The sequence below is a fragment of the Microcaecilia unicolor genome, chromosome 1 (genome assembly GCF_901765095.1).
Source record: "Microcaecilia unicolor chromosome 1, aMicUni1.1, whole genome shotgun sequence".
NCBI lineage: Eukaryota > Metazoa > Chordata > Amphibia > Gymnophiona > Siphonopidae > Microcaecilia > Microcaecilia unicolor.
The window spans coordinates 634,431,701-634,459,663 of record NC_044031.1 but is presented as its reverse complement, the minus strand read 5'-3'; the positions used below and the strand labels follow the sequence as shown (position 1 = coordinate 634,459,663).

At 43.8% G+C, this 27,963-nt stretch overlaps 1 protein-coding gene across 1 annotated transcript in view; it reads left to right on the top strand.

The window, feature by feature from the left end:
* The first annotated feature begins 1,342 nt into the window (after positions 1 to 1,342).
* Positions 1,343 to 27,963, top strand: part of LOC115481749 (membrane-spanning 4-domains subfamily A member 4A-like) — a 68,096-nt gene continuing 41,475 nt past the window's right edge. Inside the window, exons 1-2 of the mRNA XM_030221123.1 lie at positions 1,343 to 1,447; positions 22,657 to 22,842. Coding sequence (XP_030076983.1) covers positions 22,669 to 22,842 — 174 coding nt within the window. The 5' untranslated portion in view covers positions 1,343 to 1,447; positions 22,657 to 22,668. The remainder of the gene's footprint in view (positions 1,448 to 22,656; positions 22,843 to 27,963) is intronic.

The window sequence follows — 27,963 nt, the reverse complement described above, 5'->3', positions numbered from 1 at the left end:
ACTTCTGGAGAAGTGAAATGTTAGGGGGAGGGATGAGGGTGATAAAAGAAGGTAAATTGGGTGGGGGGGGAGGGGAAGGGGAAATCCCAGTAGGGGGGCCCACAAATATGTTTGCCTACAGCCCAATATAGTGTTAATCCAGCCCTGCCCCCTCCATCCCCCCTGACCGACTCTCTGCTTTTAATATCCTTATAATTACAAAAAATATTTATATCCCTGATAGTCTAGTGTACCCAACTCACCTCCCCAAACCCACTGGACCCTCGTCACTCACTTTAAAAGATGGAAAGGCAAGAGCGAAGCCCATTTGCTCTTGCCTCCGGTGTCGCTATGATACAAAATGTGGAGGCCATGTCCCATAGCGATGCATTTGCAGTTCAGGGTTAGGGACCAGTTTACCAGATAAGACAATAACCATTGCCTTATTTGGTAGGCTGCCCCTGCTATAATTCATCAGGTATGCCCCACTAGGGGTCACTCTACTAGATAAGGCAAATATTGTTTGGTAGAATGACCTCCTGTGGTGCCATTGGAATGCACCACTAAAGTTCAGGCGCTGCCATTTTGGATCAGGGCAGTGCCAGAGGGAGGAGGGAGTGGGTATCGCTCATGCCTTTGCACTTTTTTGAAGTGGCTGAATGAGGGTCTGATGGAGTGATGGGGCACACAGACCTACCAGGGTATTTGGTTTTTAATGTTGGGAGCTGATGATTTGGTCAGGGGAAGGTAGGGGGCTGCTGGATTACTCAAGAATGTGTGGAGTTGGGAGAGTCGAGATGCAGATCCGTTGACTTTATAAAAAATGTCCCTCTTCCTTTCGTGCATGAGCCAATCACTGCCTCACGTGTTAGACAGGAAAGGGGATATTATAACAATGAGCTGAATTGATTATGGCACCACCACAAAATTTGTGTTGTTGTTAATTTTGCAGTAGAAGCTGTGTTCTCAACATGGTGCGCATGGTTCTACCATGTCACTTTCTGTATTGTGGTAGTTGTGTTGGTCATTGGCATATAACTGGATTCCTCCACCAGGAACAAGAAACACATTTACCTAAATATTAAAAAAAAAAAAAAAACCAACAAAACGTGGAATGACACACTTGATGGATCCTAAAAGAAGGCCATGTCTCTTAAAGAGGGAGTAATTGTGAGTAGTATTTCTGCTGAATTGTTTAAGACACTTTCTAAGACAGCCTAGGCAATCCCTCTCACAGTGGGTCTCTGCTAGCCGGATTGTAGCTCATGTGCTCTGGAGGGGAAAAGGATGCCAGGAAATGGTGATATCAGAGACCTCGTGATGGAGGGGCTTGCTCCCAACTCACACAAACAAAAGCCACTTCTGAGCAGAGAGTAACACAGGCAAACAGCTGAGCTTTTTAAAAGCAAGAACTACCACCCAAAATCTAAGAAAAACATTTTCACTTGGAAGGGCTCAAGGAACTGAGGTATGTGCTCTAAGGAAGGAAAGGCTACATGAATAAGACTGTGAAAACACAGAGAACTATAAGAAAAGGAAAAAAAAAGATTGGGTGGTTGGAAAGAAAAAAGGATGTGAAATGTGAAGAGCAAGATTGGGGAGGGGGATGGAAAGAAAAGGAAGTGAAAGATGAAGAGAGATGACAAGTAAGATGGGGGGGGGGGGGGGGTGAGAGTGAAAAGAAAAGGAAGTGAAGGTGAGGGGAGGTGACAGAATCAGCTCAGCAAATCTGCACTAACTCACAGGATTAGAACGCATGAGAGAACAGCAAGAATACTTTTACTGGGAAATCAAACTAAACTGAATAATTCAACTAGGCCCCACACAAAAAGGGCCAGATTCTATAAAGAGCACTCTGGGATGAGCTGGGATTCCCGTTCCAACTTTGGATGTGAGGACTTATGCCTGCTGACACCTGGTGTAACTCCTGGCACGTAAATGGGGTACATAACCCTAGTATTCTATAACACTGCCCCTCTCATTGCCACATCCACTTTTGGATTGTGCATGAGACATTTTAGGCAAGCAGCATTATGGAATAGCACGTAGGTAGATCCAAATTAGTGCCATTAATGCCAATAATTGTTAACAGCTCACTAACTAACTAGTTTGTGTGAGGATCTTTGATCCACGCCGAAATATGGGCACCATATATAGAAACTGGGGAAAAAACTCAAATACAGAATAAGTGAGCACACATTAAAAAAAAAAACAACAACCCAAAACTTAAATGGAAACCTCTAAAAAGCCAAATTATGCATAAAGTGCAGCAGTGGAGAAAGAAAACCAGAAATTATTTTCTCCTGTATTGTGCAAAACAGAAAGATGTATGTAAGAGAGTACATTGTGCAATGCTGACAGAGAAGTGATAAAACTTCCGGAAAAGAATGAACTGGAAATGCTCCAAATAACCCTGGGGATTGAGAGAAAGCAGCAGCTACAGCATAACAGCAAAATATGTTACATCTTGCTACCAAGTCAGAAATATAATTTCAGAATACTAACCATCAGCAGAATCCAGTAATTGCCTATATTCTTTGTTTTTATTATTATGTTTACGTTTCTTCTTTTATTTTATTCAAGGTATATTATGTAAGCAGTTCATAAACAAAGTAACATGAGAGAGAGAGAGAGAGAGAGAGAGAGAGAAAGAGACACCAGTAAACAGGAGGAAAATGAGAATTTTAGCCCCCAGTAACAAAACATTTGAAGGTCTTTTGACCTCCTGTAACTGCAGATTGAGGGCTTCATCAGTGGCATAGCTAGGGTTGATTGGATCCCTGGCAAAGAAATTAAATGGGGTCTTTATAATACTATCCTGCTTATTTTCGAAAGCAAAAGACGCCCATATTTTGACCCAAATCGGGAGATGGGCGTCTTTCTCCTGTGGGCGGCCAAATCGGTATAATCGAAAGCCGATTTTGGGCATCTTCAACTGCACTCTGTCGCGGAAATGGCCAAAGTTGACAGGGCGTGTCAGAGGCGTGCTGAAGGTGGGACTTGGGCGTGGTTATCGGCTGAACAGAAATGGGCGGCTTTCGCCGATAATGGAAAAAAAAATAGCCGTTTTTTGCGAGAATTTAGGTCACTTTTTTGGACCCTTTTTTGTCACGAACAAGTCTCAAAAAAGTGCCCTAAATGACCAGGTGACCAACAGAGGGAATTGGGGATGACCTCCCCTGACTCCCCCAGTGGTCACTAACCCTCTCCCACCAAAACAAAAGAACTTTAACAACTTTTTTTCCCAGCCTGTATGCCAGTCTCAAATGTCATACCCAGCTCCATCACAGCAGTATGCAGGTCCCTGGAGCAGTTGTTAGTGGGTGCTGTGGACTTCAGCCAGCCGGACCCAGGCCCATCCCCCTCCCTACCTGTTACACTTGTGCTGGTTAATGCTGAGACCTCCAAACCCCCCCCCCCAAAACCCACTGTACCCACATGTAGGTGCCCCCCTTCACTCCTTAGGGCTATGGTAATGGTGTAGACTTGTGGGCAGTGGGTTTTGGGGGGATTTGGGGGGGCTCAGCACACAAGGGAAGAAGGGTGCTATGCACCTGGGAGCTCTTTTACTGTTTTTTGTTCATTTGTAAAAGTGCCCCCTAGGGTGCCCAGTTGGTGTCCTGGCATGTGAGGGGGACCAGTGCACTACGAATCCTGGCCCCTCCCATGACCCAATGCCTTGGATTTGTTTGTTTTTGAGATGGGCACCTTCGGTTTCCATTATCGCTGAAAACCGATAGCACCCAGTTGAAAAACGGCCAACTCCTAGACATTTGCCTCGCACAACCCGTATTATCGGAAAAAAAGATGGGCGCCCATCTTTTTTCGAAAATACGGGTTGTCCCGTTCACGGAAATAGGCGCCCACGGATATAGGCGCCCATGGAGATGGGCGTTCGTGTTCGATTATGCCCCTCTATATTGCCCAAAATAGTGGAGGTGGAGAAGGGTTCCTGTCAGGAGGGGGGAGGGGTTTGTTTGAACACTGAGGACATCTGGGGCAGGTATACATGTAGGTAGGTTTCAAGGGCAGAAGGGTGTATGTTGGGGGTGGGGGAATTGTTTGTAAGGGAGGGGTACATGTGGGGTGCATAAGGAGGTCTGAGGGGTGGCTGCTGTGGGTGAGATTCAGAGGGAAAAGAGTGTGGGGCTTGTACAGCAGCGGTGTGATGTGTCAGGATGTCTGAACGTGAGGCATCAGTTGTAGATGGGGTGTCTAAGGCAGGATGGGTTTACCTGTGAAAAAAGGAGAGAGATGTCAGGTGCACAGCAATGATGTCAGTCTGTGTGTAGTGTGTGTTGCTGAATGTTGGCAGCTGGCAGTCTCTTCTGCCTGGTTAAACTATTTGGTGCATCAACCCTAAAAGTTTTATTTTTATACCAAACAATACATTTATAGTGAAATGTCAGCACAAACCTGGCACACAGTAAGGATTTCCTCCTTTCATGGGTCCACCTACAGCCATCAGGAAATATTTGAACTGCCACTCCTTCCCCTCATAAAGGAAGAGCCTTAGAATAGAAATACAAACACATTACTGATTCCTTATCATTAAGTGTCACATGGCCCATAGATGTAAAATAGGACGTACAGCATTTAGAGTGCACTAAGCTTTAATAAAAGGGCCCATAGTGTTAATTGAGTCTCTTGGTCACTTCTTCCACTGACTTCTTTAGCATTATTATTATTATTATTATTATTAGCATTTGTATAGTGCTACCAGACGCACGCAGCGCTGAACACCTGATACAAAGAGACAGTCCCTGCTCAAAAGAGCTTACAATCTAAATAATACAGACAGACAAGACAGTTACGGGTGAGGGAAGTAATGGGTGAGAAGGAAGGAAGGGACAAGGGGAGGGCAATTGAGTAGTGGCTAGGAGCTAAACGCAACATCCCAATCAAATTGAAACTGTCTGATGTAACGTCAGTCACAGTCAACAGAAAAAGACCTGCACGGTTCATCCAGTCTTCCCATCAAGTTGGCCAGAGTTGAATCTGGCAGTCTGCACAGGTTCCACTTCTTCATGAATAAATACTAATGTACATTATCTGTCTCTCCCTATCAATTTTGGGGCACAGACCTAGAAGTTTGCCCAACACTACTACTTAACATTTCTAGAGCGCTACTAGGGTTACGCAGCGCTGTACAAATTAATAACTAAGGACGGTCCCTGCTCAGAAGAACTTACAATCTAAAGGACGAAATGTCAAGTTGGGGTAGTCTAGATTTCCTGAGTAGAAGTGTTGTGATTAGGTGCCGAAAGCGACATTGAAGAGGTAGGCATTGAGCAATGATTTGAAGATGGGTAGGGAGGGGGCCTGGCGTATGGGCTCAGGGAGTTTGTTCCAAGCATGGGGTGAGGTGAGGCAGAAAGGGCGGAGCCTAGAGTTTGGCGGTGGTGGAGAAGGGTACTGAGAGGAGGGATTTGTTCTGAGAGCGGAGGTTACGGGTAAGAACATAAGGGGAGATGAGGGTAGAGAGGTAAGGAGGGGCTGCAGATCGAGTGCATTTGTAGGTTAGTAGGAGAAGCTTGAACTGTATGCGGTATCTGATCGGAAGCCAGTGAAGTGACTTGAGGAGAGGGGTGGTATGAGTATATTGGTCAAGGCGGAAGATAAGATGTGCGGCAGAGTTCTGGATGGACTGAAGGGGGGATAGGTGGCTAAGTGGGAGGCCGGTGAGGAGTAGGTTGCAGTAGTCAAGGCAAGAGGTAATGAGAGAGTGGATGAGAGTTCGGGTGGTGTGCTTAGAGAGGAAGGGGCGAATTTTGCTAATGTTGTAGAGGAAGAAGCGACAGGTCTTGGCTATCTGCTGGATATGCGCAGAGAAGGAGAGGGAGGAGTCGAAGATGACACCGAGGTTGCGGGCAGATGAGACGGGGATGATGAGGGTGTTATCAACTGAGATAGAGAGTGAAGGGAGAGGAGAAGTGGGTTTGGCTGGGAAAACAATAAGTTCAGTCTTGGCCATGTTCAGTTTCAGGTGGCGGTTGGACATCCAGGCAGCAATGTTGGATAAGCAGGCCGATACTTTGGCCTGGGTTTCCGCAGTGATGTCTGGTGTGGAGAGATACAGCTGGGTGTCGTCAGCATAAAGATGATAGTGGAAACCGTGAGAAGAGATCAGGGAGCCTAAGGAAGAGGTGTAGATTGAAAAAAGGAGGGGCCCAAGGACAGATCCCTGAGGAACTCCAACAGAGAGCGGGATAGGGGAGGAGGACGAACCATGAGAGTGTACTCTGAAGGTACGATGGGAGAGATAAGAGGAGAACCAGGAGTGGACAGAGCCCTGGAACCCAAAGGAGGACAATGTGTCAAGAAGTAGGTTGTGATTAACAGTGTCAAAAGCGGCGGATAGGTCGAGGAGGATGAGGATGGACCTTTGGATTTGGCGAGGAACAGGTCATTGCAGACTTTAGATAGTGCCGTTTCTGTTGAGTGTAGGGGGCGAAAGCCGGATTGAAGCGGATCGAGGATAGCATGAGAGGAGAGAAAATCAATGCAGCGGCTGTGAACGGCGCACTCAACTATCTTGGAGAGGAAGGGTAGGAGGGAAATGGGGCGGTAGTTGGAGGGACAGGTAGGGTCAAGAGATGGTTTTTTGAGGAGTGGTGTGACCACAGCATGCTTGAAGGTGTCCGGGACAGTTGCAGTGGAGAGAGAGAGGTTGAGGATATGACAGATGGTGGGGGTGATAGTAGGAGCGATTGTGCTAAGTAGGTTGGTGGGGATGGGGTCTGAGGAACAGGTGGTGGATTTTGAGGAGGAGAGGAGATGGGCGGTTTCCTCTTCGGTGATATCAGGAAAAGAGGAGAAGGAGGCCTGGGTTGGTTGGTTGAGAGAGTGGGTTATAGGATGAAGAGGAGGAGAAGGTGGGGTGGTGAATTCGAGGTTGATCTTCTGGACCTTGTCACGGAAGTAATCGGCCAGAGATTGAGGAGAGAGTGAGGGGGGGGGGTGGGAGCAGAGGGCACTTTGTGGAGGGAGTTGAGGGTGGCGAAGAGACGACGAGGGTTAGAGCTGAGGGAATTAGTCAATTGGGTGTAATAGTCCTGTTTGGCGAGGAATAGGGAGGATTGGAAGGAGGATAGCATGAATTTGAAGTGAATGAAGTCAGTATGGGTGCGGGATTTCCTCCAGAGGTGTTCAGCCGAACGGGTGCAGGAGTGAAGGTATCGGGTGCAAGGGGTCAGCCAGGGCTGGGGATTGGTACGCCTTGTGGGACGGGAGATGGACGGTGCAAGGGTGTCTAGAGCAGAGGAGAGAGTGGCATTGTAAGTGGAGACAGCTTTGTCAACAGATTTGGAGGACATGATGGAAGTTAGGAGATCAGACATACTAGAGGATAAGGTGGGGGGGGGGTCAACAGCTTGGAAATTTCTGGAAGTAGTATTTAGTGTTGGGCGAGATTGAGGGGGAGGGTGCTGAAGTGTGAATGTGATTAGGTGATGGTCAGAGAGAGGAAGAGCTGATGCGCGGAAATGGGAGGGTGAGCAAGTAGAAGAGAGGACGAGATCAAGACAGTGGCCAGATTTTTGAGTAGGGATGGAGGAGCTCAGTTGGAGGTTGAAGGAGGAGGTAAGAGTGAGGAACTGAGAAACATATGAGTCGGATGGGTTATCAATGTGTATGTTGAAGTCACCAAGAATGAGGGATGGGGATGAGGGCTCAAGAAAAACGGAGAGCCAGGCATCGAAGTCGGTAAGGAAAGAAGGGTGGAACTTATTAGGGGGGCGGTAAATGACTGCAACTCTGAGTGACAGCGGGTGGAATAGATGGATGGAGTGAACTTCAAAGGATAAGTAGTAGTAAGTAGTTATATTGTAACCCACCTAGATTTATAAAAATATTTTTAAATGAATAAATAAGAGACCACGTGAGGACATGAGCTGAACAGCAGCGTGTTGCTGAAGCTCCGAGACTCCCGCCCGAAATTGATCTAAAAGTGCAGTGATTTAATGAAAATATTGACGCGGACCCTACAGTTGAGACTGCCCTAGTTTATGGACAAATATTTGCGAAAATCGACCGGAGCGATGGCACAGCGATCCGGGAAAAAAGAGAAAACCAAGACGAACGACCCGGAATCCAAAATGACGGACGAACCTGGTAAATTGCTCGGAGAGTTCACAGAGACGCAGCTCACACAACTTACCATGGCGGTCACAAAAGCGTGGGAGCCGAAATGGGCAACGATGGAGCAAAAGTTGGAGAGCCTGGCCACGCGAATGGACGGCATAGGGACGAGAGTGGGAGATCTCGAGGCACGCATGTCGGCCTTGGAGGACGAAGGGAGAGGTTATGGCCCGGACATAGCTGCCTTAACACAGCAACTAAAAGGCTACCATGAAAAACTAGAAGATCTCGAAAATCGCTCGCGCCGGAACAACATCCAGGTGGTAGGACTTTCTGAAAATATTCCGGAGCGGAATTTAACACCGTGGCTTGAAAACTGGCTGAGTAAAGAACTGGCGATTTCAGACGCCACAGGCCCGCTGGTAATAGAAAGAGCACACCAAGTAGGCCGCAAACTGGAGGGCAAGACACGGCCGAGAGTGGTAATGACCAAGATATTTAACTACTGCCACAAAATGGAAATCATGCAAGGTTTCATAACGCGCAGAGACACCCTAACTCATGAAGGACATAAAGTGTTAATATTTCAAGACTTCTCAGCTGAAGTACAGTCGCAGAGGAAGCAATTTCACCCACTTTGCTCAACATTAGCCCAGAAAGGTGTGAAGTTTACGTTGCAATTTCCGGCCACCTTACGAATCTTGATACAAGGACAGTGGCAAATGTTTAAAGCAGTGGCAGAAGCAAAAACAGCAGTACTGGAAGCGGGCCTGATTGAAGAAGTATGAAAAGGTAACGCTGTGGACAGGGCAGTTATAAACGAAATCGAACATTTTACAAGGGTCAAGTCATGTACAAGGGCGGGGGTCCCATGTGCTCGAAGGTCTCACTACTTGATCTTTTGGGGCACCAGAAGATGGAGAGAGGGAATAATTGGGTTTTGGGAGAAGAGATAGGGGTGGGTTTGGCGGGAAGGAAGGGGGGATGGGGGGAATCTGAAGAAGTTAAAACACAAGGGGTACAATTATTGAAGACATGGGACACATTAGGAGCAACGGCAGACAATAACACATACACAATCACTTCTAGTTTACAGCAGGCAGATGAACACAAGATTTTGGGAAAAGAGATGACTAGGTTATGGGAAGTTGAGTTGTTGATGATGGGAAGCTCAAGAGGAAGATGCCTGTCAGAATAACAACATGGAACGTGGGGGGGGGGGGGGGGGGGGGGGGGGGGGGGGTAAACTCCCCAATAAAAAGAGCGAAAATTCTTACAGCCTTGAAAAGGCACAAATCAGACATACTGTAGCATGTCTACAGGAGACACATTTATCAGATACTGAACACGACAAGCTAAAAAGACAATGGGTGGGAGAAATTTGTTCCGTTCCAGCAAAAGGGAAAAAAGGAGGGATAGCAATCCTTTTCCGAAAAGGGCTGGCCTATAAAGCGACAAAAGTAGCTATGGGGAAGGAGGGAAGATATATTATAGTGAAGGTATGGATGCCAGGACTAGAGATCATTTTGGTAGTACTTTATGGTCCTAATATTTACAATCCCGAGTTCTTCAGATCTTTAGTGGATAAATGTAATGTTAAGGATAAACAAAGGTTGGTAGTGGTAGGAGATTTCAAATTGGTACATAACCCAGATTTGGATTGTTCTAATAACCTTTCACCCCATTACTCTGGGAACAGGGCCAGAGAAATGACATTATTTGTTAGAGAGCTTAATTTGATAGACACCTGGAGAGCCCTGCACCCGACAGAACGTGAATTCACGCACAGATCAAGGGCCCATGGAACGCAATCCAGGTTGGATTACATATTAATCGACACAGCAATGTTTTCACAGGTGATAGCAACTGATATAGGCCCAGAAGCAATATCGGACCATTCGCCAGTGTGGATGGACCTGGAATTGCAAGGGGACATAGGAAAGGGAAGAGGATGGAGATTTCCAGCATATTTATTTACAGACTCAAAATTTCAAAAATATCTTACCCATAAGTGGGCAGAGTATAGCCAAAATAATAACAGACATGCCCGGGAGCAACCCACTTTATTCTGGTCGGCCTCCAAAGCAGTCCTAAGAGGGGACATTATTGCGTTTTGCAGAAAGCGCAATAAAAATAGAGCGGCCGGGATACTGCTGCTAGAATTGAGATTAAAAAAAGCGCAAAACATGTACACGCGCAGGCCAACGAAGGTCAATCTAGAGAATTTGAAAGCGGTGCAGATCGCTCTAAATACTTTATTACATGAATTAGAACTGAGGTCGGCGTTATTCTATAAATATAAACTGCATAGGTTCGGGAATCGGGCGGGACGCTTGCTGGCAAGAGTAATAAAGAACTGGGGAGGGCCTAGAACAGTGCCCACCCTCAGAGACAAAAATGGTAGATTGACCAATGATCACCACCAAATAGGTCAAATTTTTACCACGTATTTTGTTACACTATATAAAAGTCAAGGAGGGCCCCGGGGAGAGGCATTGGCTAAATATCTGCAAGAGACACAATTACCACAATTGCACACAAATCACGTAGAACAGTTGAATGCGCCAGTGACAATGGGAGAAGTGCAAAAGGCAGTGAAAGCACTGAAAATGCGGTCAGCCCCCGGCCCTGATGGATTCTCTGGGGAATATTATAGGCTGTTACCCCCCGGAGCTTTAGTGAATCTGCTCAGTTATTTCGAGGAGGTGGTGGAAGAAGGTAAATTACCGCTATACGCTAACACAGCCCTTATAACGTTAATTCCGAAAGTAGGCAAGTCCCCGGAGAGACCAGGGTCATACCAACCAATATCTCTACTGAATGTAGAGATAAAACTTTTATCCAAGATACTGGCTGAGCGATTGGCACTGTGCTTGCCAGACCTGATAGGACCAGAACAGGTTGGGTTTATAAAGAAAAGGAGAGCGGTCCATAATGTTCGGAAGCTGATGCTTGCAATGGTGACATGCACACTAAAAAACATACCTATGTGGGTGTTAAGCCTTGACGCTGAAAAGGCGTTTGACTTGGTACATTGGGATTACCTATTTCAGGTGCTGGCGGCGGTAGGAATATCAGGATGGTTTCTAAAGGCAGTGGAAGTACTATACAAAGACCCCACAGCCAGTGTAATTGTAAATGGAAGGCGAGAAAGGGAGTTTTCAATTCAAAGGGGTACAAGACAGGGCTGCCCACTATCACCTCTATTATTTGTGCTGGCAGTGGAACCACTGTTAGAAAATTTAAGGCGGGCGCAGGAGGTGAAGGGGGTGAGGGTGGAAGACCATCATTTGAAGGTGTTCGCTTATGCGGACGACCTACTCCTGACCATAACAGATCCCAACAACTCCCTAACAGGAGTATTAGAAAGGGTGGAGAGATTTGGAGGATTTTCAGGGTTTAAGTTAAATCACACCAAGTCTTATGTCCTTCCGGTGACAGAGTCAGACCTGAAACAGCACAGGGGCCCCCAACAGTTAACCTGGACTAAAGGACCAATCAAATACCTAGGAATCTGGCTCCCAGCAGACCTAACCACCATGTATAATGAAAATATTAAACGACTGTTGAAAGAGACTGCAGAAAGATTGAATATGTGGAAAGCACTACCAGTTACGCTTTTGGGACGGATAGCCTTATATAACATGTGCATTGTGCCAAAATGGTTGTATGTGTTCCAAACAATACCGTTATATTTGACAAAAAAGGATGAGAAGAAGTTAAGTAGACTTTTACAATCATTCCTATGGCTGGGCAAAAAGGCCCGACTCTCAATGTCAACTCTGACAACTCCAGTGGAATATGGTGGACTGGGTCTATTAAGTGTGAGATATTTGACGGTGGCATGTGGAATGCGTCACATCAATGACTGGTTTAGGGAGACAGAGGACTTCTCCAACACCAAACTGGAGCTCCAGATGATGCCGGAGTTGCACTTTACAAGTTATTTACATGCAGGTGGGGGACTCATTCCAGACATCCTGAAATACTCAATGATACTGCCAGCGGCAAAGGCGACCTGGTCTTGGGTATGCCGCCTGCATAAGTTTTCAGCAAAAATAACACCTTTGCAGGCCATCTGTGGGAATGCACAGTTTGCACCTGGGATGTTGTACCCAACATTTCGAAAGTGGAGGCGCAAGGGACTGATATATCTGCAGCATGCATTGGACCCGGAAGGTAAGATTAAACCATTTGTGGATTTACAAACTGAGTTTGGCCTTCCAGACTCGGACAAATTTTATTATATGCAGCTGAAACACTACACAGACTCCTTAGGATGGGACCCGTTGGCAGAGGATGTACAAGAGGAACTGTCATCAGCATTTTCCCTGACGGCCCAGCAGGAAGTTCCACTCACGTTCCATCACAGACATATAAGAGACACGATAGAGGAGCCAGACTATATTAGATTAGCAACACAATGGAGCAGTGAACTTCATATTAATATTTCAGCCGCACAACTAAAAGCGCATGTTTTGTCTATTAGACGTGTCAGTGTGGCAGCGAGCCATTGGGAGGTACAGTATAAGTTTGCAATGCGAATCCATGTGGCTCCTAGAAGAGCTTTTCACATGGGAATGTCCTCATGGGGCGAATGCCCAAAATGTGGAGAGACTGGAGCAACACTGGGACATATGTTTTGGACCTGCGTGGACGTGGGGAAATTTTGGAAATCCATCTTGTTCTCTGTGTCTAAGCTTTGGAACACAAAGTGGATCTATGATGCTGGATTATTATTTGGACACCCCAGACTATTAAAGCCTAGCCCCAAGGGATTTGCAGAATTTGTGGCTAAGGCGACCATCACTTCCAAGCAGATCATATTAACAGAGTGGATTTCGCACAAGGCTCCCACGTTGCAACAATGGCGAACCCGCATGTTACTAATGATGCGCCTGGAGCGTGCGGGACTGTTCGACATGGAATCGAAGGATGGGAAGAAATTTCAACAGTGCTGGAGTCCCTTCTGGATGACGCTCACGCCAAGAGCACGAAGCCATCTGTTGAATGTATGACTTTAGAGACATGTGTACTGTAGTAAAGTCTGAGTTGAGAGATGATGAGTCCCATAAAAAGGGGGGGAGGGATTAGTAAAAAAGGGGGGGGGGGGAAATGGGGGGGGGGGGAAAGGGGGGGAAGGAGGGTAAGGGGATACTACAAATTGGTTGATGATTTCATGTTGTGTTGTTTCAATTTCACAGTTGTATTTCCTGAACATTTTTTCATCAATAAAAATGATTTAAACATAAATGAATAAATAAATAATAGTACTAGATTCTAGGGCTCAAACAATAAGTATTAACAATAAATTTATATTCTGCCATATACCTTTCAGTTCAATGCAGATTACATATTTCAAAGAAGCAGGACATTTTCTGGATGTACAAGCCTTGATAGTAAGTCAGAAAGCAAATTAATCTAGGGCTACCGATTACCGTGTGCTGAATGCAAAGAAGTCCATGGTAATTGAATGGGCTTCTTCACATTAAGTGTGCCGCTAATTGGTAGTGATGCTTTGAAAAGGAGTCCTCTAGTGACAACTACAGTTTAAAACAAATTTTCTAAATAAGTACGTTTTAATTTGCCTGCGGAATTGATTGTAACTTGTCACCGAGGTCAACAGAGTTTGAATTTCTTTAAATTCTTTAAGGATGGAAATGTGAAGACAGAACAAGTTCTCATAACTCTAGTTTTTTGCATAAAAACTATGTGATCCAAGAGATAGGATAGAGTTAAGCCGTAAAGTAGCTTATAGATGAAACAAAAGAATTTATATAATACCCTCGCATGGAGTGGAAGCCAATGAAGTTGTCTATAGCACAAGGAAACACTATCACACTTTTTCAATGAAAAAAAATCAGTTGCAGTGCTACATTCTGGATGGTATTTTTTTTATATATATTTTTTTCACAACTTTCTCAGTAGTGACTCAAGGTGAATTACACTGGATATTTCTCTGTCCCAGGAGGGCTCACAATCTAAGTTTGTATCTGAGACAATGGAGGCTTAAGCAGGGGTGTGCTGGTAAATTTTTAACAACGGGCTCTCTCTCTGGGCATAGCCGGCCCTGAAATTTTTTTTTTTTTGGGGGGGGGGAATACATGCCTCTCTCTCCCCTCCCTTGTGTGGGCACACTAGGCATACCTTTGCCGAGCCCCACCAGCCAATAAATGGACTGCCACCATTCTCTGCTGCTTGTTTCTGGCTCTGAGCAGCATGATGGAACCTTCTTGCGCTTGCATGAAAAGTCCCAGCCTGATGCTCAGAGTCAGAAACAAGGAGCAGGGAGCAGCAGCAGTCTATTTACTTGGCTGGTGGGGCCAGCATCACTGCCAGCAAAGCAAAAGAGAATTCAGGAGGAGGCCCAAGCCCACATTTTGGGAGTCAGTTGTTAAAGTATCCATGGGGAGGCCTACTTTAACAACCGGCTCCCAAAATTCTTAAAAACTTAACAAATGGCTCTCACAAGCCCACCACTAGGGTTAAGTGACTTGCCCAAGATCACAAGGAGCAGCAGTTGGATTTGAACTGCCCACCTCTGGATTTCAAGATTGGTGCTCTAACCACTAGGCCATTCCTCCACTAATTTTCTAGAGACTCCCAGGTAAATGATGTTACAATAATTGCCCAGCGAGCTCAAGAGAAATCAAGCTCCGAGGTGTAGTGCCAAAGGACACTCTGCATCGGAGAGATACATCTTTGTCAAATATCTGCCTTAAATTCATCATATGCAGTAAGTTTACTTCCAGACATTATCTCACACTAGTCTCAAAATGTTTTTCCAGTTATTCACAGTTAATTGGCTATGTATTACTATTCTATGCCACATTTTTACTGGTTCTCCTTTTATTGCTTTAAAAACCTACTTTAATATTCCAGTCATTATTTCTAATAGGTTTAAAGTTAATGCAGGAAACAAAAAAAAAAAACCACAATATGACAAATTCAGTTATTGTAATCAACTAAATCACACACACAATCAATCAAAAAACACCTGACTCAAAGCCACCCTACTCAAAAACAAAACATAACCCTTTCTCCACAAGAAAACATCTCATAAATGTTAAATGCAACACTCATAATTCACTCTCATTTACACCAGTCTCAATTGGATATGTTAACGCCAGATCTACAATAAACAAAACACAGATAGAGAATGGCTAGAAGAAGAACAATTAGACCTCCTATTGATTACTGAAACCTGGTTACATGCACAAGATGATCCAATATTAAATGACCTGTGTCCCCCAAGTTACAAAATTCTTCTCCAAGCTAGAAAAGGGGAAAAAAGGAGGAGGCATTGCCATAATATATAAATCCTTTTCAAAGTAGAACTGATATCTCATATTAACTCTCCTACTCTCAAAACAATTGCTTGCAAAATCAACAATAACACTCTATCTGATCCTATCTGCATCATCCTTTTTTACTGCTCACCAGGGAGGTGGCAATCAACAGAAAATATCTTCACTGAATTTGTATCTAACATATCCACTAAATTTGATAACATCCTACTAATAGGGGACATCAATTTATTTATTTATTTATTTATTTATTTATTAGTAGCATTTGTATCCTACATTTTTCCACCAGTTTGCAGGCTCAATGTGGCTTACATTTGCCGTAATGGCGGTTGCCATTTCCGGGTAACAAAATTACAAGTGGTGTTACGTTAAGGTGCATACATACATGGTAACATACATGGTACATAGCATATATGGAACTAATCATGGTATATATATATACCATGTGCATACATACATAGTAAAGAAGAATACATTAAGGTATAACATTTAGGTTACGTTGGTTGAACACCTAGATAATCAGAATGACAGTAATACAAAAAATTTACTTGACTTTTAAAACTACTGGCAACTCACACAAAAATTCAGCAATACCTCTCACAATAAAGATCACTTACTTGACCTATTAGCCTATAAATTTGCAAACAACAACGTTCATCTAAGTAACCATACTTGGACTCAGACTCCCTGGTCAGATCACAGTAAACGTGAGTTCTTCCTCTATTGGAGGGAAAATACAAAATCAATGAAAAATAAATGTACTATGACTCCTCACAAAACTAGAGGAAAAATAAATACCAAAACCTTCTGGTCTAACATCTTGAACAATCCTGCTCTTCTTCCAGCAGACAATAACAACTTCATGATTAAATGGGATGACCTATGCGAAAAGGCTTTGTGTGTCAAAAACCCACTCCAAACTGGATATCTGTCCCAGCAACCTAATAAGGTTTGCCCCCAAACGCTTCACAACAGACCTTACGTCACTTATGAACTACATGTTACAACACGGACTTTTGCCCAAGGACAAAGGAAATATACTAACACCTATACCCAAAGATGTAAAGAAAAAATTAAATGACAAACCAACTATTGACCAGTAGCATCCACCCCCTGATAGTCAAACTAATGGAAAGAATGGTAACCAAACAACTTACCAACTACCTAAACAAATTCACAATACTACATGAATCACAGTCAGGATTTTGATCCAACCATAGCACTGAAACAGTGCTAACTACTCTCATAACCAAATTCAAACAATTAATTGCAACCGGAAACAATGTGCTGCTCCTACAATTTGACATGTCCAGCGCGCTTGACATGGTCAGCCACCAAATACTCTCGAACATCCTAGACTACTTCGGGATTGGAGGAAACGTTCTAAGATGGTTTAAAGGCTTCTTAACAGCAAGAACATATCAAGTGATTTCAAACTCAAAAACGTCAACACCATGGGAACCTGAATGTGGAGTACCACAAGGATCACCGCTCTCACCAACCCTTTTTAACTTAATGATGACACCTTTAGCCAAATCGCTATCCAACCAAGGACTCAACCCGTACATCTATGCAGACGATGTCACAATATACATCCCGTTCAAACACAATCTAACCAAAATCACAAATGAAATCAAACACAGCTTCCAAATAATGAACACATGGGCTGACGCATTCCAACTAAAGCTAAACGCAGAAAAGACACAATGTCTCATTCTGTCCTCACAATATAACACAAACAAACCCAACACCATAAACACCCCAGACTACACCCTTCCAGTCCTAGACAGTCTGAAAATTCTGGGAGTCACAATTGACCGAAATCTCACACTCGAAGGACATGCGAAAAATACAGCAAAGAAAATGTTCCACTCAATGTGGAAACTTAAAAGGATCAAACCTTTCTTCCCAAGGGAAATATTCCGCAGCCTGGTACAATCAATGGTGCTAAGCCATCTAGATTAGTGCAATGCCATTTATGCCGGATGCAAAGAACAAATCATTAAGAAGCTTCAAACTGCTCAAAACACAGCAGCCAGACTCATATTTGGGAAAGCGAAATATGAAAGCGCCAAACCCCTAAGAGAAAAACTACACTGGCTACCATTAAAAGAACGAATTGCGTTCAAAGTTTGCACCCTGGTCCACAAAATCGTTCACGGGGAAGCTCGATCTATATGTCAGACCTCATAGACCTGCCTACTAGGAATGCAAAAAGATCAGCACGCACATTCCTCAATCTCCACTACCCCAACTGTAAAGGACTAAAATATAAATCCACATATGCAACCAGTTTCTCCTACATATGCACGCAACTATGGAATGCACCACCGAAGGCTATAAAAACAACGCAAGACCTAACAATCTTCCGAAGGCTACTGAAAACTGACCTGTTCAAGAAGGCATACCATAACCATCCATCCTAAGTACTAAATAGTAAGACTGTACATGAACTAGACAAAACCGAACTTTTATCACTTGACTGATTAACCTCATTGCTATTAATGAACAAGTACTACCACTTTAACCCTTATGTCAAAAATGGTCTCTCTATAGTCGATGACCTAACTTATGTTACAATTCAATCTATCAATCAGGAACCTCTATGCACTACCATAATGTATTCTTCTTTACCATGTATGTATGCACCTTAATGCAATACCATTTGTAATTCTGTCCCCAGAAATGGCCATCGCCATTACGGCATAATGTAAGCCACATTGAGCCTGCAAATTGGTGGGAAAATGTGGGATACAAATGCTACAAATAAATAAATAAATAAATAAATAAAATGTCTTAAATAACATAGCTCCCCTCAAATCTACACCCAAACCAACCCAGAAATTTCACCTTGGTGTAATCAATCTATCCTTCTTTTGAAAAGGAAATATAGAAAACTGAAAATGGGCTAAAGACAAATGAAACGGAAACAAATTAACTTGGAAAATTGCCATCAAAACATATAAAAATGAGATCAAAATTGTAAAAACTCAATACTATAACAAAATAATCGGTGGTAACATCCTTAATACCAGCAAACTTTTCAATCTGATAAAAAGCCTATTATCCACAAAAGTAATAACCACAACCACAGAGTCCCCACCAACAGGAGAGCAACTGGTTAATTTTTTCCAAACAAAAAATAGTTAAAATCAGAGAAAGAGTCCTCAAATTAAAAATCAACCACCAAGATATTTACGAAAAACAGTCAGACACACATACAGGAATAGCTACCAACAGAATCTGGTCTTCCTTCCAACCACCAACCCATGACACAGTAAAACATTACCTCCTAAAATATTCAGCCTCACAATGCATACTAGATTCTTGTCCTAGTTACCTTATGAAGGAAGCTCCTAATATATTCATTAATCTGCTTCTACAGCATATCTCCTGATAATAAAGGTTCTATTATCCTAACACCAATACCAATACCAAAAAACAATTCAATCACGATAACTGATGTAACAAACTACGGACCAGTAGCCTCCATTCCTTTGATGATAAAGGTGATGGAAGGAATAGTAGCAGCACAAACTATGCACTACCTTTCATGTTTCTCCCTACTACACAAATCACAATCAGGTTTCAGACCATGCTATAGCACCGAGACTGTCCTTACTACCCTAGTATCAAATCAGAAAAGAAATTAGCATAGGGTCTAAGGTCTTAATAATGCAGTTTGATATGTCTAGCGCATTTGATGTAGTAGATCATAATATCCTACTAAACCTACTAGACAACTTCGGTACATGTGGCACAGTCCACAAATGGTTTCAAGGATTCCTGAAATCAAGATCTTACAAAATGAAAATGAAAGGAACCTTATCCTCTCCTTGGTCACCAGACTGTGGCGTCCCTCAGGGCTCTCCACTATCACCCATTCTGTTTAATATAATGATGCCACCACTAGGTAACAGGCTAGAAACAGCAAGATTCAAAACATTCATATATGCTAACGATGTTACCATATACATAACAGGGGCGTATCTGCGTGGGGCCACAGGGGCCTGGGCCCCCGCAGATTTCGCCCTGGCCCCCCTCCCCGCCGTCAACCCTCCCCCGCTGCTTACTTTTGCTGGCGCCGAGGTCCGACCCGCAATCTCCGTTTTTCGTCTTCCTCCGTGGCCATGCTTCCAGGAAGTAACGCTGCAGTGCTGATTCGTTGAATCCAGTTCGGCGTCTGACGTCAGACGTCGAACTGGGGTCAACGAATCAGCACTGCAGCGTTACTTCCTGGAAGCATGGCCACGGAGGAAGACGAAAAACGGAGACTGCGGGTCGGGACCTCGGCGCCAGCAAAAGTAAGCAGCGGGGGAGGGTTGACGGCGGGGAGGGGGTGGAGAGAGGCGGCGGCGGCGGCGGGGCGGGGGGGGGGGGAGGGAGGCAAAAATGTGCCCCCCCTCTCTGGCTCTGGCCCCCCCTACCGCCGGATTCCAGATACGCCCCTGATACATAACCTTCAAAAAGAACATTCAAGACATCTTACAAAAGGCAAAACCTGGCTTAAATTTGATGGAAACCTGGGCTTCAGAATCCAAACTAAATCTAAATAAAGAAAAAAACTAAATTCATGGTCATTACCAACGTATTTGACCAAAACGACTACAACCGTTTCACAACTGACAACACTTCATTCCCCATTGACAATAATCTGAAAATTCTAGATATAATTATAGACAAACATTTAACATTTGATACTCAAGTTTCCTCAGTAATCACAAAATCTTTCTGGTCTCTTTGGAATCTAAAAAGGACCAGACCCTATTTCTCATCAGAAACGTTCAGACTATTGGTATAATCATTAACATTATCCCAATTTGATCATTATAATGCCATATATGCTGGATGTAAGGAGTACCTGTTGAAAAAGACTCCAAACAGCTCAAAACACTGCAGCCAGGTTCATATACAAAATCTCTCGTTTTGAAAGTGCCTTCCCTTTATTAATCAAATTACACTGGCTTCCCATCAAAGTGTGAATCACCTTCAAATTATGTACTTTTATCTTTCAAATCCTAAATGGCACAGCTCCAGACTATATGGTACCATTAATAAACTTACCTCAAAGAAACACTAAATATGAGGCAAGAAACTATATCAGACTACACCTCCCAAATTGCAAAAAAGTGATCTACAAAACTGTCCACTCAGCAGACTTCACTTACCTAGTAACCAAATGGTGGAACTCCTTACCACCCAAATAAGAAATATACAGAAATATACTAGATTCTGTAAAATCCTCAAATCGTTCCCATTCAAACAAACCCTCACAAAGAACAACCATATCTCAAACAATGAATTATCTAAATTGGTTATTACTCTATTTACCATTAACGTTCTCTTTACTTCATGTATAATTTCTCATTCATAATAGATTTTCTAAATGTTAAACACCCATAGCTATCCCAGTATGTTTATGATACTGTATTGTAAAATTGGATTCTTACAACAAATTACTTTCTTATGCATTATTCTTTGTTATGTATCCTATACTGTTTATTGTAAGCCACATTGAACTCTAACTTGTTTGGAATAATGTGGGATATAAATGTCACAAATAAATAAACAAATAAGCCAACAGAGTCTAGATCAGAGATTGTGCAATTAAACGAAAATTATTTTTATCAAAGTATTTTGGAATTCTTTGTAAATTACGCGTTATAAAAAATGATTCCTGAGTAAGTTTGTGAATTTGATGCTCCAAGGACTGCTAATGTTATCTAATAAAATTCTCAATACTCTAATGTGGGATACAAGAATGCATAAATAAATATCTGGGTATGACAAACCCATCACAGCCAATGTTTAAAAGACACTGATGGCTGCAGGTGAATATCACCTGCATAGTTTATAAGATCTGAATCTATGCCTGTACTTCAGCAGCATGCATTTACTCCAGTTCCTGACCAAGCAGAAATGCATGTGGCCATATTTTAGCCGCAATTTCAGAAGCTGTTCTAGGCTATCTATGCCTACTACTACTACTACTACTATTTAGCATTTCTATAGCGCTACAAGGCGTACGCAGCGCTGCACAAACATAGAAGAAAGACAGTCCCTGCTCAAAGAGCTTACAATGCCTAGGAGTCTTTATCAAATAGCTTCAAAACAGGTGCCGATTCAGCCTCCGAATCTAGGCGACCAGCTATAAAATTGCCTTCTAATTATTAATCTCAATTAAGAACAGAAATCATAATCTAAGTTAGAGAATATTACTTTTGCTACCTACGTGTGCATTTTTATCAGGCCATTTTCAGTCTCTTTTCTATTTTCATCTTGTTGATCATTCTTCTGATCTCTGTTCCTTTTTGTCTTTTCTCCTTTCTTCATATCTTCTTTATGTCATTGTTGCCATTATTTTTCTCTTTTCTCCCTGTATTCCTTTCTTTTCTTCTTCTCTTTATCACCACTTCTCCTTCACCATATCTTTTACTTCTAATTTTTCTAACTTTCTCTGTCTGTCTTCCATTTGTCCCTCTCCTTTCAAAGTTAACCTCTTACCTCATTTCCCAATTCAACTTCTGTCTCCCACTCCATATCCCTTTTTTCCCAGTGATTCATTTCTACAATCTCATACTCCCCATAAAAAAACACCAGCTTCCCAGTGCTCCATCTCTCCATTCAGTACCTCACCAGCTCATCACTTGTTCCTTTCTACCGTCTTTTACCAACGCCCCCACCTCCACAAGGGCTCTATTCCCTTCATCTACCCATCTGGTCATGCCTTCAGCCAGTCCCCCAATCTACACTGGCCAGCTCCTAGTCTCACTCTCTCTCTTTCCCTCATCCAGTCATTCTCTCTCTCAGTCATTCCCCCCCCCCCCCCCCCCATCCAACAGACCAGTTTCTCTTCCCCTACCTTTGCCAGCCCCCATTATTCAAACATTTTGCTGTTTCTCCCTTCCCCATACTGTACTCCTTTCAGCCTATGCGGACACTACTGGCCTTTCTCCACTCGGTCATTGCAACTGCTGCAGACACCGTCCCCCATAGCCTCACTCTTTCTGCCCATGTGTGGCCTGCCGGAGGGAAGCCAGTGCATGGAAATCTGTCCCCACCATACTCCACTGAGAGTTGGCACAGCAAAATTACTGCAAATAACCGCAGTGTATTGTGCGCACCTCCATCTCTAAAAATGTTGTAGCCTGAAGCTTCTGCTTCACGTGGCTAATGGCAAAATGTCCCCTGCCTCTTAGCAAAATTCTTAAAAATAACCAATATAGCTCTTGAGCCTTGTGAGCATGAGGATAATCATTCTTTTCTTTTTCTTTTTTTAAATCTCATTTAGGTCGGACTCAGGATGTCTTCAGCAGTACAAGAATCCAGCGGCATTGTGGTTATCACTCAGATTGTTCCGCAGCCCAAACCGATGAGTTCCGCACAGACAGATAAAAACACCCAAGCTGCTTCCCTCACCTCTTCTTATCCTCGGCCCCTGCAGAAGTTTTACCAAGGAGAGCCCAAAGCATTAGGGGTAAGGAAATCCTTCTCCATCAAAAAGCATATAAGAACAACAATTACAATAGTGGTGTGTCTGAGGAGGAGCTGATCTGCTGTCCTGTACAAACCTTCCTAATGTTAAAAATAAGAAGCAAAAGATGTGGAGGGATGCTAGTGCTTTTCTTACTTCTTTAGTTGCCTTTAAATAAGAAGACTGCTAGTTTTTGGTGGAGTAGGACTCGCTTCATCTCCTCTGGATTTTGAAACTTGATATACTGCCTTTCTGTGGTTTATACAACTACATTCAAAGTGGTTTACATAGAGGGGCATTTTCGAAAGGGACGTCCAAGTTTTGATTTGGACGTCCTCACAAAACGTCCCGATCCAGGGGTGGGGAAACCTGTATTTTTGAAACAAGATGAACGTCCATCTTTCGTTTCGAAAATACCGTCAGGGACGTCCAAATCCTTAAATTTGGTCATGCCTAGATTTGGTCGTCCCTAGACATTGACGTTTCTGATTTTCGGCGATTTTCGAAACCAAGGACATCCATCTCAGAAACGACCAAATGTAAGCCATTGGTCGTGGGAGGAGCCAGCATTTGTAGTGCACTGGTCCCCCTGACATGTCAGGACAGCAACCGGGCACCCTAGGGGGCACTGCAGTGGACTTCATAAAATGCTCCCAGGAACATAGCTCCCTTACCTTGTGTGATGAGCCGCCCAAACCCCCCCCCCCCAAAAACCCACTCCCCACAACTGTAGACCACTACCATAGTCCTTACGGGTGAAGGGGGGCACCTAGATGTCAGTACAGTGGGTTTGTGGTGGGTTTTGGAGAATCAGCACCAGGAGAAAGACAGTCTGCAGATGTGCCCGAAGAGGTCACTAGATCGCCAGGGTACCACACTAAGGTAAAGGAGGGGAGGGGAGGGGAGGATAGGACGCCCGCCTGCCTGTCCACCCACCAGCCTGCCCATTTGTCCACAAATCCGGATAAATGGACAGGCTAGCAAAACCCACCCGGTTGCCCGGCCGTGTCCTCCAAAAGAGGACATGTCCGGGTAAAACCGGACACATGGAGGGGCATAATTGAACGAAAACGTCTATCTCCATGGGCGTTTATCTCCGAGAACGGGTCCGTGAAGGGGCGGACCGAACCGTATTTTCGAAAAAAATAGACCTCCATGTTTTATTCGACAATTTGTGAGCTGGGCGTTTTTGTTTTTCAGTGATAATGGAAAATGAAAGCGCCCAGCTAAAAAACGAATAAATCCAAGGCATTTGTTCGTGGGAGGGGCCAGGAGTCGTAGTGCACTGGTCGCCCTCACATGCCAGGACACCCTAGGGGGCACTTTTACAAAAACAAAAAAAAAGGTAAAAGAGCTCCCAGGTGCATAGCACCCTTCTCTTGTGTGAGGAGCCCCCCAAATCCCCCTCAAAACCCACTGCCCACAAGTCTACACCATTACTATAGCCCTAAGGGGTGAAGGGGGGCACCTACATGTGGGTACAGTGGGTTTGGGGGGGGTTGGACGACTAAGCATTAAGCAGCACAATTGTAACAGGTGGGGGGGGGGTGGGCCTGGGTCCACCTGCCTGAAGTCCACTGCACCCCCTAACAACTGCTCCAGGGACCTGCATACTGCTGCCAGGGAGGTGGGTATGACATTTGAGGGTGAAAATAAAAAGTTGTGAAACATCATTTTTTGTGGTGGGAGGGGGTTAGTGACCACTGGGGGAGTCAGGGGAGGTCATCCCCGATTCCCTCTGGTGGTAATCTGGTCATTTAGGGCACTTTTTGGGGCCTTATTTGTGAAAAAACAGGGTCCAGGAAAAGTGCCCTAAATTCTAGCTACAAACGCATACTTTTTTTCCATTATCGGCGAAAGGTGCCCATCTCTCCTCGGCCGATAACCACGCCCCAGTTCAACCTTCACCACGCCTCCGACATGCCCCCGTCAACTTTGTCCGCTTCCGCGATGGAGTGCAGTTGAAAACGTCCAAAATCGGCTTTCCATTATACCGATTTATTCGTTTTTGTGAGATAAACGTCTATCTCCCGATTTGGGTCGAAATCTAGGCGTTTTTCTCTTTCAATTATAAGGTGGACGGTAACCTTATGCATGTGTGACTTAGGTGAAGTATTCTGCTATCATGTGGTGTCTATGAAGGAATCTCTTTAACAGTCTGGCTTGTTCCATTTTCCTAGTAGTAGATATATTGGTGCTCTGAGGCCCAGTGTAATATGTATAGCACTGTCTTCTCATAAGTGGGTTAGGGCTGTTTTGGGTTGGTACGTTTCCTGTATAGGTTTTGGAGGTCTTTTAGCAGGGTCTTGTGTTATTTTGCATAGTATCTGGGACAAGGGCCACCATTACCCCAAATTAAAAATACTCAGGACTGGTGGTCTCCACATTCTTGTAGAGTCACAACAAACGAAAAAATCTTCTGCTTTAAATAAATTGGCTGGTAGTGGAAGGAGCGTGATTATCACAATCTGAATATTTTTAAATTGTGACTTCAAAGATTATCAATAGAAATCAAACAAAATAAAACATGGAAAAGAAAAAAAGATGATACCTTTTTTTTTTTTTTTTTAATTGGACATAACTTAATACATTTCTTGATTAGCTTTCGAAGGTTGCCCTTCTTCCTCAGATCGGAAAATTTTTTTTCCGATCTGAGGAAGAAGGGCAACCTTCGAAAGCTAATCAAGAAATGTATTACGTTATGTCCAATAAAAAAAGGTGTCATCTTATTTTCTTTTCCATGTTTTATTTTGTTTGATTTCTATTGATAACCTTAAGAGTGGACTAACACGGCTACCACACTCCTTGACTTCAAAGAGGAATAGTTTTATTGTTGGGGTAATATGGAGTCTGTGATGCAGAAATAAAGGGTCAGGGCTTATACTGAGATTCTGACCAATCCTGTAGAGAATCCAGACTCCACCCCCACATTAGAAGAATCTATTGAATAATGCTATCAATTATAATGGCAGTTTACTGGGTAGCAGAAACTGGCTGGAGGAGGAGGTTTTCTTTATGAAAAGAAGGAGGGTATGATGTGCACAAATGTCACTTTGACTTGCCCCCCTCCCCGTACCTAGTTTGCCCCCCTTTTGCCACCACAAATATTTCTGTCTAGAGATGCCACTGAACACTATCTCTCACTGTTTTCTGTTCCCAGCTAGAAGCACCCTGTAGCTTTGGGAAAATAAAAGACATTTCAGCCCTTCTGGAGAGGGAGGGGAAAAGCATGGAGGGGGGCTGCATAGAGATTTGCTTGCAGGGAGCCACACACTGACTGTGGAGAAATCCCTTCCCTCTTCCACAGTTTTAGCTAAGCTTGTTACAACAGAAAAGAGCTTTAATTTTTGTGAATTTCAAAAATGCTCTCAGATACAGATCAATGTCATTCTCCCTCCAACCTTTTCTCAAAGCAACTAAAAACAGTTCTTGCATTCACCCTTTGCTCTGACATCTGGGCAAGGGGGGGGGGGGGGGGGGGGGGGGGATACATTCCTCCTTCCCTTGCATCTGAAAGCCACTGAATTTTCCTGTAGGCATTGTGACCTTCAGTTTCCAGCACGTAAAGAGCTGAACACAGGTCTGAAAACATGACAGAATATGTGTGCAGTTGCAAAACAAAATGCCTATAAATGCAGAACCAGAGCCAAACACATCTGTCTTTTTTTAGGGAATCCCACAGAAATCATTGCCCCTGTCAGTGGATGTGTCTGGCCAACAATGACATTTTTAAAATACAGATGCTGTCCCGGAGGTACAAAATTAGAGTAGTAAGGGTGGCAGATGAGATAGTCCCCAAAACCCAGTAATTATTAAAGTAGGTAGACATCGCCCTGCATGGTTTTAGCCAGGGCTTATGTTAATTAGATGGTAAGTTAGGCAATTGGAAAGAAAGTGAAAAAAAAATTAAGAGATGAGGAGTCTAAAAGATTTATGGAACAGCTATTAACAAGGCAATTGGACAGAGAGCGAGATAGAATAAGAAATTTGGTACTTTGAAGAAGTTGACACATGCTTCTAGAACAAATTTAACAGAAGAGGTTGGACTAACTGTTAATCAGTTTAGCTTGTTCTTCATGGATAAGATTTTAGAAATTTGAAAGTTTTTTATAGGTTTGGATGTGGGATTAGATTTTAGAAGCAAAGCTAATGGAAGAAGAAAAGGAAGAAACCTTGAATGAATCAGTAGGGGGTTGTGTAAAAGATGAGATTGCTCAGGGAGATAATGTGGAAAGACAGAATATAGTCTCCCTTAGAGAAGTGTTAAATAAAGAAGTAGTGGAGTTGTTAAAAGAGATAAAGGCCATCTCTTGTTGGGCTCCCAATCTTTTCACGATTGAAGTTTATTACTACTACTACTTAACATTTCTAAAGCGCTACTAGGGTTACACAGCGCTGTACAATTTAACATAAAAGGACAGCCCCTGCTCAAAGAGCTTACAATCTAAAGGACAAGTGAATAGTCAGTTCGATAAGGGCAGTCAAATTGGGGCAGTCTGGATATCCTGAAGGTAAGAGTTAGGTGCCGAAGGCAGCATTGAAGAGGTGGGCTTTAAGCAGAGACTTGAAGATGGGCAGGGAGGGGGCTTGACGTAAGGGCTCAGGAAGGTTGTTCCAGGCATAGGGTGCGGCGAGGCAGAATGGACGGAGCCTGGAGTTGGCAGTGGTGGAGAAGGGTACTGAGAGGAGGGATTTGTCCTGTGAACGGAGGTTTCGGGTGGGAACATAAGGGGAGATGAGGGTAGAGAGGTAGTGAGGGGCTGCAGACTGAATGCATTTGTAGGTAAGAAGGAGAAGCTTGAATTGAATGCAGTAATGGATTGGAAGCCAGTGAAGTGACCTGAGAAGAGGGGTGAAATGAGTATATCGGTTCTGGCGGAATATATGACGTGCAGCAGAGTTCTGAACAGATTGAAGGGGGGATAGATGGTTAAGTGGGAGTCCGGTGAGGAGTAAGTTGCAGTAGTCAAGGCGAGAGGTAATGAGAGCGTGGACGAGAGTTCGGGTGGTGTGTTCAGAGAGGAAAGGGCAAATTTTGCTGATGTTGAAGAGGAAGAAGCGACAGGTCTTGGCTATCTGCTGGATGTGTGCCGAGAAGGAGAGGGAGGAGTCGAAGATGTCTCC